Source organism: Trichechus manatus, unplaced genomic scaffold, assembly GCF_000243295.1.
Source record: "Trichechus manatus latirostris isolate Lorelei unplaced genomic scaffold, TriManLat1.0 scaffold00141, whole genome shotgun sequence".
Taxonomy (NCBI): Eukaryota; Metazoa; Chordata; class Mammalia; order Sirenia; family Trichechidae; genus Trichechus; species Trichechus manatus.
In genome coordinates, this window is record NW_004444077.1 from 3976944 (window position 1) to 3989236 (window position 12293).

A 12293-nucleotide genomic window follows, 5' to 3' on the forward strand; every position below is an offset into this window, starting at 1 on the left:
TTATTAAATCCCTGGGTGGCACAAAGGTTTGCACTTGACTATTAACCTAAAGGTTGGCAATTTGAACCCACCCTGTCGCACCGCAGAAGAAAATCCTGGTGATCTCCCGTAAACCCTATGAAGAACAGTTCTACTCTGTAACACATGGGGTCACCATGAGTCGGAAACAACTCAACAGTAATGAGTTTGGTTTTTGAGGCTATTAAAAGTACTGGTAGTCTCCCAGGAAGGAGCCCTGGTGGCGCAATAGTTAAACGCTCAGCTACTAACTGAAAGGTTGGTAGTTTGAACCCACCAAGCAGATCCATAGGAGAAAGGCCTGGCCATTTGCTTCCATAAATATTATAGCCAAGAAAACCCTATGGAACAGTTCTACTCTCTCCGATGGGGTCACTATGAGTTGAAATCAACCCAACAGTACCTAACAACAATAGTCTCCCTGGACACTAAACCCTGTCAGTAATCTTGACCAACACGGTTAGTTACACAGAATGGTTAACATGATTAATCTTGACCAACATGATTAACACAGAATACACAGGAAATGCACAGAGGTTATGACAGAGCTTTGTCACTCTTTTAAATATAGTTCTCTAAATCTTACAATAATAACTACACCATTTGCTCATATTTGAGGTAAGAGAAATAGGAAAATATAAATGAGTGGATAAATGGTAGATAGATAGATAGACAGACAGCTAGATAGGAACAAGGTAGAGTGGGAAAAGCACAGGGTTTAGAAACAACTGGATTCAAATCCCACTTCTGCCATTTACTAGCCACATTGGGCATGTTGTATACTCTCATGTAAAAAATAAACGAAATAATGATTGTAAAGTACTTAATAAATATATAAGATAGCAATTGGCACAGAAAGCATTGATTAAAATAATCCTCTTCCCTAGATGTATTTATCTTTTAGATGTGCCTAATTTTTCAAACCACCCAAGCAGCAATATTCCTATTAGGAGACTTCTCATGCCACTTGTTGCTATAAAGATATAGTCATTCACTTATTCATTCACTTGACAAACATTTATTGACCAACCACTATGTGCCAGGCATTGGCACACAAGGATGAAGAAAACACATGATTCCTGCCCTCCAAGGGTTGACCTGGAATTTGACCTCTGTTTTCTTCTTTATTACACTAACCTTAAACTCTGCACTTGGCTCTGTGTTAAAGAATAACCATCCCCCAGGGACCATGTAACACACTGAGGGCTGGAATGAGACAGGGTGATCCAAGGAGTCATGAGAACCATCCTCAGGTATCTGAAAGGCTCCTAAATACCAGCAGAGAACTTTTGTAGTCCATGTGGCTACACAGGGAGCAAATTTCAGATCAAAATAAGAGGGGAACCTTCTCAACAGAAATAAACAGTTACTGGTCGAGTTAACCCTGACTCATGGCTACCACATGTGTGTCAGGGTAGAACTGTGCTCCATAGGTTTTCAGTGGCTGATTTTTCAGAAGTAGATCACCAGGCCTTTCTTCTGAGGCACCTCTGGCTGGACATAAACCTCCAAACTTTGGTTATCAGCCTAGCATGTTAACTGTTTTTACCACCCAGGGACCCTTTTGTAAACAGAGCTTCCCCAAAACTGAAAAAAAGCTGCCTTGTTAGTAGAGACCTCACTACTGCTGTAAGAAAGGGTTCAAGCAGAGGTTGAGTGGTGAGCTGTTTGAATTCTCACACTGTGTGGGAGATTGACTACTAAGGTGACTTTCACCTTGGAAAGTCTGTGATACTATTTTATTGAGCCCCATGTGTGCACAGCAGCAGACCAAGCACTCTTTGCCCTGGGCTTTTATCTCCATGGCTGGCCCATGGGCCGATGAACCTGTGTGACATGAACATAGGATGCAGAAAAGCTGCCTTTCCAAAAAGATTTCCCCACCAATTTGCCCTAATGCCAGAATTTCTGAAGTTTCTCATTCTTTGTCTTTAAGACATGAAGGTCCTTGTTAAAATGGCAATCTGTTCAAGGAAATGCTCAAAAAACAATGAGGACATTTCAAAGGACACATGAATGGTCTGAAGAGGCTCCTACTGGCCAAATGCAGGATAACCCAGCAGGAAAAATTATATGATGATAATAGATTATGACACATTAAACAAAAAAAGAATCCATGGGTCAATACCACACACCACACCAATTGCTGTCGAGTAGATTCCAACTCATAGTGACCCTATAGGACAGAGTAGAACTGCCCCATGGGGTTTCCAAGGAGTGGCTGGTGGATTCGAACGGCCAACCTTTTGGTTAGCAGCCATAGCTCTCAACCACTGTGCCACCAGGGTCCATAGAGATACTAAAAAAGGGAAGAGGGCAGAAAAAGCTCTTCATGACAAAAGAATGCCAGCCAATAAATATAGGAGGAATGACAGAATTTGAAAACCACCATTTTCCAACCCTCAATGAAATAACTAATATAGGTGAGGCTCATCTGAAGATGCTAAACTCTGTGTGAACAGATGTTGGGCAACAGGATATTCACATGGTCTCTAAGTATTATTCCACAGATGACGTATTGATTACAAAGGGAAAAAGTACCCTTGCAATGAAGAGACCTGTCAGACAACACCTTAACCAATAATGGGGCAAACTAACATTATTTGCCTTCTAGAGTGATCCAACAAGAACACATCACCTTTCCATTTCCAGTATTTTTCCTAAAATGTTGAACCTGAGTCTAAACAAATACATCCAGATTGTGGGACATTCTATAACAAACTGGCCTACACTCTCCAAAATGTCAATGTCATGACGGCCAAAAAAAGGTGGGGAAACTACTAGATTTACTAGATTAAAAGACACTAATAAGACATGACAGCCAATGAGCGATCATTGACTGGATTCTGGATTAAAACAAAAAAGTGGTTGTAAAGGTCATTTGGCAGACAATTAATTTGAATATATACTGTATATTAAAAAAACCAAGACCTGTTGCCGTTGAGTTGATTCTGACTCATAGGGACCCTACAGGACAGAACAGAGCTGCCCCATAGGGTTTCCAAGGAGCGGATGGTGGATTCCAACTGCCAACCTTTTGGTTAGCGGCTGAGTTCTTAACCACTGCACCACCAGGGCTCCATACTGTATATTAGATATTATAACAATGTTAAATTTTGGGCGTGGATAATAATGTGGTTGTGTAGGAGAATGGCTTGTTTTTAGGTGAAGTGTCAGAATGTCTGCAACTTTTTCAAATGATTCATCAAAATTTTAAATATAGCTAGAGAAAGCATATGTGGCAAAATGTTAACAATTGGTGAGTCTAGGTGAAGGGTATATAGATGTTAATTTTACTAGGTTTTCAACTTTTCTGTGAATTTGACTTTTTTATTTTTCCAATACAGAGTTGAGGACAAAATACATTTCTCTTACTTGGCAGCAGTTAACTCCTGAAAGCCGTTATTACTCCCCAACTTTTCAGCATGGAGTTTATTAGACTATCTCCAGTCACCTAGCCAGGCCTGAGGAGAGGGTCACAAAGGGGATGTGCTGGGATGGGCTAGGACGATAAGAAAGGCCTGGAAAAGTGACAGGCATGGGTACCTGGAGCCCCATAGCAGGGGACCCACGGCAACTGGGCACCCAAGGAGTGAGGAGGCGAAACAGGAAGTGTGGGAGGAAACCAAGTTTAAATTCTGCCCTTTTCACTTCCGATCTCTGGGCAGCCCTGACCACCCCTCAGTGTGGGGGCATTTGTCACATTCTGTGCCCTCCACTCTGCCAACCACTGACCTTTCGTTTCAGCAGAGAGGTTAAAAGCATAAGATTTGGCATCAACAGCCCCTGTGTGAATCTCAACCCTGCAGAATGAACTTGGGCAAGCTATTTAGTCCTGCTGAGCCTGAGGTTTCTGATATGTAAATCCTTGATAGAACCAAAGTAGGTTATATGAGACTTGGATGAGATGATGTGTGTATTGGAGTTAGCACAGGGTCTGGCGCATGGTACGCACTTAATATGTGCATAAAGACATACACAGAATCTCAGCCAATGGCACTACAGCTCACCTACTTCCCAAGTAGAAAACTCCGCTTGATGCCTCTTTGCCCCAGCCACCCTCATATCCCATTCCCAAGCATGTTCTCTCTTCCTTAATCCCAAATATATATCCTAAATCAGACCATTCTTCACTATCTCCAAGCCTTCCGCCTTCATCTGTCATCTAGCCCCTGCAGCAGCCACCTGACTGGTCTCCCTACTTTTACTCTCCCCACCCCCAACCTCCAGAACATTCTCCACAGCAGTCACTCTCCTGCCTGAGCCCTCCTATGGCTTCCCATCACTCTTGAACAAAACCCAACCCCTGACACTCACTCACAGCATCATGACTTGGCTCCTACTCAGCTCTCCAGCCTTATCTCCTAAACTCCTCATTGCTCACTGCATTCCAGCCATACTGGCCTTGCCTTTCTTTCTTTGAAACACACCAAGCTCCTTGTCATCTCACAGTTTTTGTATTTGTTTTTCCCTCTGCCTAAAAGGCTCTTGCCTCATGTCTTCACATGGCTGTCTCCTCCTCCTCCTCGTCCTTTAGGTCTCAGTTCAAAGGTCATTTCCTCAGAGAGGTCTTCCCTGACCATCCTCTCTAATGTGATGTACCACTTTCACCCTCATCAGTCACTATTACCGTGTTTTATCTTTAAAGCACGTATCATTATCTAAAATTGTCTGATTAATCCCTGGTATGTCTTGCTTACTAGAATGTAAGCTCCAGGGAACAGTGACTTTGTCTTGTTCCCCACTGTAGCATCAGCACCAAATCCTAGAAGAGTATTTAGCAGGTGATGTTCTTGTTAGATGAGTCAGTTTTGACTCAGAGTGACTCCATGTGACAAGTAGAACTGTCCTATAGGGTTTTTTAGGCTGTAATCTTCATGGGAGCAGATAGCCAGGTTGTTCTCCCAGGAAGCTGATGGGGGGGGGGGTTCCAACTGCCAACCTTTCAGTTAGCAACCAAGTGCTTAACTATTGTGCCATCAGGGCTCCTTATCTGGCATGTAATAGGCAATGAATATTTAATGAATTATATTCACTTAAACATGAGCTCATGTCAGTGTGCCCAACGTCTGGCACTCTATCCTGCAGGTCAGGGCGTGTCGCTGTACATTCCCCAGTCCACCATCAATGCCACAGTGAAAGAAGACATTCTGCTCTCGGTTGAATACTCCTGCCTCGGGGTGCCCACCATCGAATGGAAGTATACCTCCAACTGGGGTGTGCAGAAGATCGTGGAGTGGAAGCCAGGGACTCAGGCCAACATATCCCAAAGCCACAAGGACCGAGTCTGCACCTTTGACAATGGCTCCATCCAGCTCTTCAGTGTGGGTGTGCGTGATTCCGGCTACTACATCATCACAGTGACAGAGCGCCTGGGGAGCAGCCAGTTTGGCACCATCATTCTGCATGTCTCAGGTAAGACTGCCCCAGGGGCGTGGGCACCCCTCTGGGCTGCGAGTGTGTGGGAGGCTGACTTCATGGTATTAAAAGAGGACATTATCTTCCCCTTCCCCTCACCTCCCCCCCAGAGATCCTCTATGAAGACCTCCACTTTGTCGCTGTCTTCCTTGCTTTTCTCGCTGCTGTGGCCGCAGTGTTAATCAGCCTCATGTGGGTTTGTAATAAGTGTGCATATAAGTTTCAGAGGAAGAGAAGACACAAACTCAAAGGTAACTCTCTGGGCCTTGTGATAATTCATGCTTTTGAAGATGGAAGTGGCACACGTTATCTTGTTCTCACCAAGAAACCACTGTGTGGCTTATTTTCAACTCACTGACTTGTCTTTTGCTTTGCAGAAAGCAAAACTGAAGAGATTGAGCTGCGAGATGTTGAGTGTTAGGCAAGGCTGGGCCCAGTTACATTCCTACCTCAAGAGGAAAACGTTATTTTCCAATGAAAGAAGCCAACACAGCCAATCCATCCTGTTGTCCTGCCACAGCAACCCATTCCTGATGGGACGGCAGGAAGTTAACAGATTGACAGCATGGAGTTGAAGGTTATGGACTGAAGAAAGTCAGCTGTAGTCCTTGCACTGAGTTCAAAGAGAAGAGCACTGAGCCTTTGAGCCAGGAGCTTTGCTTGGCTGCAGCTTCCGGGCCATGTTGGCCCATAACCAAAGGCATACCGCAGCCTCTGGCAGCTTGTTCACGACACTTTGCTGTGGCCCAGGGACTGGCCTGTTGGAGGAGTCCCTGTATCAGAAGCCAGAGTATCTCCAGGCTTGGGAGTATGCAGCCTATGTTCGAGCATGCTCTCTGCGGCTTGTGCGCCTGCCTGCTCTGTGAACTGCTTTCATCCTCCCAACCCCCACAAGCACTGCTGTGGGAGCTACTGTGAACCAACCTGAGGCTTTTAGACAATCTGCTGCTTAAGAACTAGAGGTAGACAGAGACTGAGTGGGACACTACTGGGCTGCAGTGAGTTGCTCAGAGCAGGGCAAGGCCCCGTGGCCTGGAGCTTTGGGAAGAGGAGCTCAATTAGTTCCTGAGGGGCCAGCTTTGGGAACAGGGAATAGAGAGAAAACTACCTTTCTTTTCTTCCCTCATTCCAGCGGTTTTTGGTTTTTCCCTTCCATGGCCCCAAACTTAGGCCAATGTGAGCAAAACAGCAGCTCATCTCCACTAAGCTCCAAATGCAATGTCATGGGCTACATCTGGCACCCAGGTGGTTTCCTGAAGAGCTGGGTAGTGCAACCTCTGTGAAAGCTGAGCCTGCATAACAAGGTGGCGCACCTGGAAAATGAGTAGGCCCAGGCTTCCGTTCCGTCCCACTCAGTGATTGCCACTTCATGTCTCAAATCAGGCCCTTCCCTCTCCTAACTGGGCTAAGGAACAATTGGCCTCACCTACCTCACAGCCAGGATATCAAATGAAGCACACAGTCTGTATAAAGCACTCTGAGCAACTGAAGGGAAGCATAAGGAGTCTTCAAGGATCTGGAAAGCAATAAGCACTTATTATCTGAATGCTGGACATTGGTAAAATGCCCTGGGATCTTGGGGTTCCAGGTGAGATTGGGGACTGGACCATAGGTGGCCTTGGCCCTTATTCTCTCAGGTTGCTGCTCACCATGTTTACTCTGAAAGTTTCTCTGTCTCAGCTTCCATTTGGCAAGCTCTAATGCAGGCACAAATGTATTTCCAATTCTCTTTTCTCTTTCCAACTCTTAGCTACAGACCGCAGATACCACTCCGATTATAATGGAGGCAGAAGTTATTAGCGGTGTTCCCGGCCATCAACTGGAAATTCACCCACGCCAACATGAGTGCTAGGACACTCCTTTCTGTTCTCCCTCCTTTCAGGTCCCCAGTGTCCATATTTTTTCTACTTCTCATGTGGCAGGTAATGGGTTACCTGAAAAAGTTAGTATGAGGCTTTTCCCTAAATAATGAACCCAGGGCCATGGGAAGAAATATTTTGGAGTATTCAGACGTGAACTATCAATGATCTAGAGAAGGGCCTAGATGACAGTAATTGATTGGTCTCCACAGCTGGTTTGTAGCTGTAGCACCGGACACATAAACGATACTCACCAAGAACCCTCAGACACAAAAAACGTCTCCACTCTCACACAAGCAAACACGCACACCTGGGCCCTTTCCCCAGCAGCTGTCAGAGGAACTGTCTCCCTGCCAGGACAGTTTGCTTGCATCAGTCTCTAGCACCATGAAGGAACAGGGTGAGAGTACCCCCAACAAAAGGGCATCAGGGACAATCAGGTTATTGCCTTCCCCTCTTTCACACAGAAAGCCCATCAGCAGGGAACTGGTTTGGAGCTGGCTGGCTGCTGGAACGTGAGCTGGCTGGCTGCTGGAACGTGTGGAATATGGAATATAATATTTGCTTTTCAAAACTCTACCCCTTCAGCTGGTCAGAAGTTAGGGTGGTAATCCTCTTAATAAAAAGAGAAACAGAATACCCAGGTCTTCATGGGCAAACTCAGCTGTAAATTGCTTTAAAAAAAAATCTCATCATAGGTTATTCCTTCAGCTTTCCATTTCTCTGAAAAAAGGGTTTATTTTGCACTTTTAAGGCTTCCTCCATCCCAAACATTACTGTGGAAAGTTTTTGATTCCAGAGTCTTTTTTTTCCAAGAGAGAAATATTGTCATAGAGATTTGCCAATGTGAATGTTAAGCTGTAAATTATGTTTCAAGCCATGGACAAAAAAAAAAACTGTTTTAAAGAATGAAATAAAACCTGAAAATAAAGCCCTGGTCCTTTGTGTGTGAACCCACTCCTGCTGAGAACAGAGGCTCTTGGGTGATCCTTTCCAGTCAGGGCTGGAGAAAGATGTGGCAGTCCACCTCCATAAGATCACAGCCTCGGAAACCTTGTGGGGGCAGTTCTACTCTGTCCTATAGGGTTGCTGAGTTGGAATCGACTGACAGCAACTGATTTGGTTTTTTAAAAAAAATTAGATGAGTGTTTTTGGTTTGTTTTAATTACAAAAGTGATACATCCTTTAAAATTCAAATGATACTGGTCTATATAAATAATAGTAAAAGTTCTCCTTTCATCCTCAATCTAATGGTTAAATTTGGCTTGTATCTTTCTATACTTGCCTATGCATATATGAACGTATCTGTCTATACATACACCAAAGTATTTAACCTGTTTTCTTTTTAGGCAAATGGGATTCTATTACACATATTATCCTGCAACTTGTTTTCCCCTAATGTATCCTGGGCATTATTTTGTGTCTTTATCTATTCCTAAACTTCATTTTTCTTAAAATGCCTGCACAATGCAATCCATAGCATGGATACATTAATAACTGTTTGCTAAAAATTTGCTTTTTATTCCAAGTGATACACACATAAATAAAAGTCTTGGGCAAACTTTGTATTCTATCAGACTAGCTCTTTCAACCAAGATGGCTTTATTCCTGTTATGAACTAACGCATTCAACTCCGTCTCCTATGAATGTCTTCCTTTTTCAGGGGATTCAGGGATTATAAGACTACTGGCAGGTTTGGCACACCAAGCTTTTATGTAAAGTTCATCAGATATTGAATGTTTTGGGGTGGGAGAGTGTCTTAGTTATCTAGTGGATGATGGCTTTTATTCTCTCACAGTCTAGGGGTCTAGAAATCCAAATTCAGGGTGCCAGCTCTAGAGGAAGGCTTTCTTTCTCTGTAGGCTCTGGGGGAAGGTCCTTGTCATCAAGCTTCCCCAGTCGAGGAGCTTCTCAGCCAGGGACCCCAGGTCAAAAGGATGCGCTATTCTCCTGGCTCTTGTTTCTTGGTGGTATGAGGTCCCCATGTCTCTCTGCTAGCTTCTTTTATATCTCGAAAGAGACTGGCTTAAAACACAACCTCATCTTGTAGACTGAGTCCTGCCTCATTAACATAACTGCCACTAATCCCACCTCATTAACATCATAGAGGTAGGATTTACAATACACAGGAAAATCACATCAGATGACAAAATGGGGGACAATCACACAATACTGGGAATCCTGGACTAGCCAAGTTGACAGATATTTTTTGGAGACACAATTCAATTTATGACACAGAGAGAGAACACTGCTTCTCAAAAGTTTTAGGTTTAGATTTGCTCTTACAAAGTAGACAGGTAGGTTACATCCCTGTGATACAACAGACCAGTGGTTATTCAGGCACTTCTGTCTCTTTTGGTATTTTTCTTAGGTACCTCATGTTTTCAAAAGATTTTTTCCTATTAAACAATATGAATTTATTAAATAATGAGTTCAGTTTTCATTCATCATCAATAAGTGCCAATGTAAAATTCTTGATTAATGAGATAACCAGGGGTATCACATTGATTTGATGGTGTTCCGGCAAAGAAATCAGATAGTGAAGCTTTGGGGTGGGTAAACGTAGGGTTTCCATCAGGCTTTGTCAAATACCAAACATATCACAGATCTCTCTTACTGTCTCTCTGGTTCTCAAGATGCCCAGATTGGGAGCACCTGGAGATTCTGCCATTGGCCTCATCTCTTCGGCATACTCACTAAATTATCAGTTTTTCAGATTGTATATTACTTTTATATCTCAAACTTCTCCCTCATCTATCAAGTCAAATACAGTCTGTTCTACTATAACAAATGTTTCTATACCAGCAAGAGGCTCACTCACAATTGGTAAATAGGGAAATGAAAACATGGAAGTTGTTCTGGTTCCTAAGCAAGGGGAGCCAGAATGGTGTGGAGTAGAAAAAGTCCCTCAGTCATTTGAGCTCTGTTCTTAGAGAAATAAAAATAAGTGCCTGAACCCTGGGCTCCTCTACTATAATTTATTTAGCTGTTCTCCTACTGAAAGACATTTGGATTGGTCTACAATTTTTTACTTTTACAGACTGCTTCAATGATCCTTGGAGCCCTGGTGGCACAGTGGTTAAGAGCTATGGCTGCTCACAGGTCAGCAGTTCAAATCCACCAGCTGCTCCTTGGAAATCCTATGGGGCAGTTCTACTCTGTCCTACCTGATTGCGATGAGTCGGAATACCATGGCAATGGGTATGGGTCAATGATCCTTACACAATGATCTTTATGAATCAGTGCAAGTATTTCTATAGGATAAACCTGTAGAAGTGGACTTGCAAACATAAAAAAGCAAACTGCAGAATGTTGAAGCTGTGGTCACTACCTTCTGAGGAGTACTTGCATCATGGTGCTACCTCAAAAAGATGGGGTTTTTGAGACGGGCCACCAATAAGGCTTGGAAAATCAATAAGGATTTGAAAGTAGTTCCCATCCCATCATTCAAAGGGACTTTAGCCCCAAGAGTGTAGGGCATCAACAAAGAACAGGAGCAGGGAAGTTTAAAGACAATTAGGAAAATTATGAGAGGGCATGGCTTTAAAAATGAAGTGGCAAAAGTTAAAATCTTCCTACCAACAACAGCACTCATTGTCTTCACCATATACAAAACATTGGTAAATATGAAAAACACAGGACATTCTGAAATGCTTTCTCTTAATGATAAATAAAAATAAAGCTGATGTCTTAACGATTTTCCTTATAACTGGCTTGACCCTTAGAAAACAATTGCTTAATGCTTCATATTTATAGCAGCACTTTAGAATTTAACATGCATTACCAACCATACGGAAACCTCTGAACTACCCTTGAAGTTAACAGAGGAGGCATCCTGGTCACCTTTTTATACACAGGGAAACAGGTCCAGAGAGGGTAACTTTGCCAAGCTCACAGTAAGGTCAACATTCAAACCCAGCTTTTTTGCCAGTCTGTTACATACTTGTGAGGGACAAATTGATTTTCTCCAACTTGTTTCCCAAGATCCACAGCACATCCTCCCAACTCCAGGTAATTCAGGTTGAAATGGTGAGTAGAAAAGGTAAATAAACTACGAGGCACAAGAGTAGCTGGCACAGCAACTAAGCTCCCTTATTTTCCCCACACTTGGCTTTAGTTCAGGGCTTCAAACTGGTTCATTCTGCTCCAATCAATCCCCTGCTGAGAATCTGCATTTCCACCCTAGATGTTCTGAATCAGAATCTACATTTTAACAAGATCCCCAGGTATAGGAAGAATCACGAGGAGCTCTTGTTAAAATGTAGATTCTGATTCAGTACAGCTGGGGAGGAAATGCACATTCTCAGCAGGGGGTCAGAGCAGAATGAACTGGATTGAAGCCCTGCTTTAGTTTTTGCTATTCTATAACTGGGTAATGGCCATTCACTAAGCAGTAATTTAAAAATATGGGGAAAGGAAGACATGAAAGTAATGAAGATCATGACCATGGTCAGCTACCCCAGGTAAAAAGAACAGGTGCATGTCTTAACAGCAGTGCTACTCAAAGTGTGGTCCTTGTTTGTGAACTGTTACTGGTCCACATATAAGGACAGAAAAGGGAAAAAAAGCATTCAGAATTTTTATATCAATTTGACAGTAATTTTATATCTATTAAATCAAATAAAAGGAATATATTTTGTATCTTTTTTCAAATTCCATTTTTTAAATTAATTCATTTTTATTGTAAAAATGGTATGGCAGCAGCAGCAGCCCTTCTCCTCTAACTTCACAAGGGGTGAGAAGAATCATTATCGGCATCAACAGCCCAAGACTGATGGCTATGAGGTGGAAGTCAGACACACCTCCACCCTCCAACCTTTTTACAAATTCTGACACTGGCCATCCCTCCCATGGGACACTCTACTTCTCTCCTCTGCTATGTTTGATAATTTGTTGCAGTGGCCACAAAGAACTCACAGACCATACTCACAGTTACTTACGGGGTTTATTAAGGAAGTAACATTACAATTCAGGATGAGAATGACTCAGGATACAGTT

At 43.1% G+C, this 12293-nt stretch overlaps 1 protein-coding gene across 1 annotated transcript in view; it reads left to right on the plus strand.

Moving 5' to 3' along the window:
- Positions 1 to 6505, plus strand: part of VSTM5 (V-set and transmembrane domain containing 5) — a 32426-nt gene extending 25921 nt beyond the window's left edge. The window contains exons 2-4 of the mRNA XM_004385552.2: positions 5107 to 5433; positions 5547 to 5687; positions 5814 to 6505. Of these exons, the coding sequence (XP_004385609.1) occupies positions 5107 to 5433; positions 5547 to 5687; positions 5814 to 5857 (512 nt within the window). The 3' untranslated portion in view covers positions 5858 to 6505. The remainder of the gene's footprint in view (positions 1 to 5106; positions 5434 to 5546; positions 5688 to 5813) is intronic.
- Positions 6506 to 12293: the final 5788 nt, after the last annotated feature.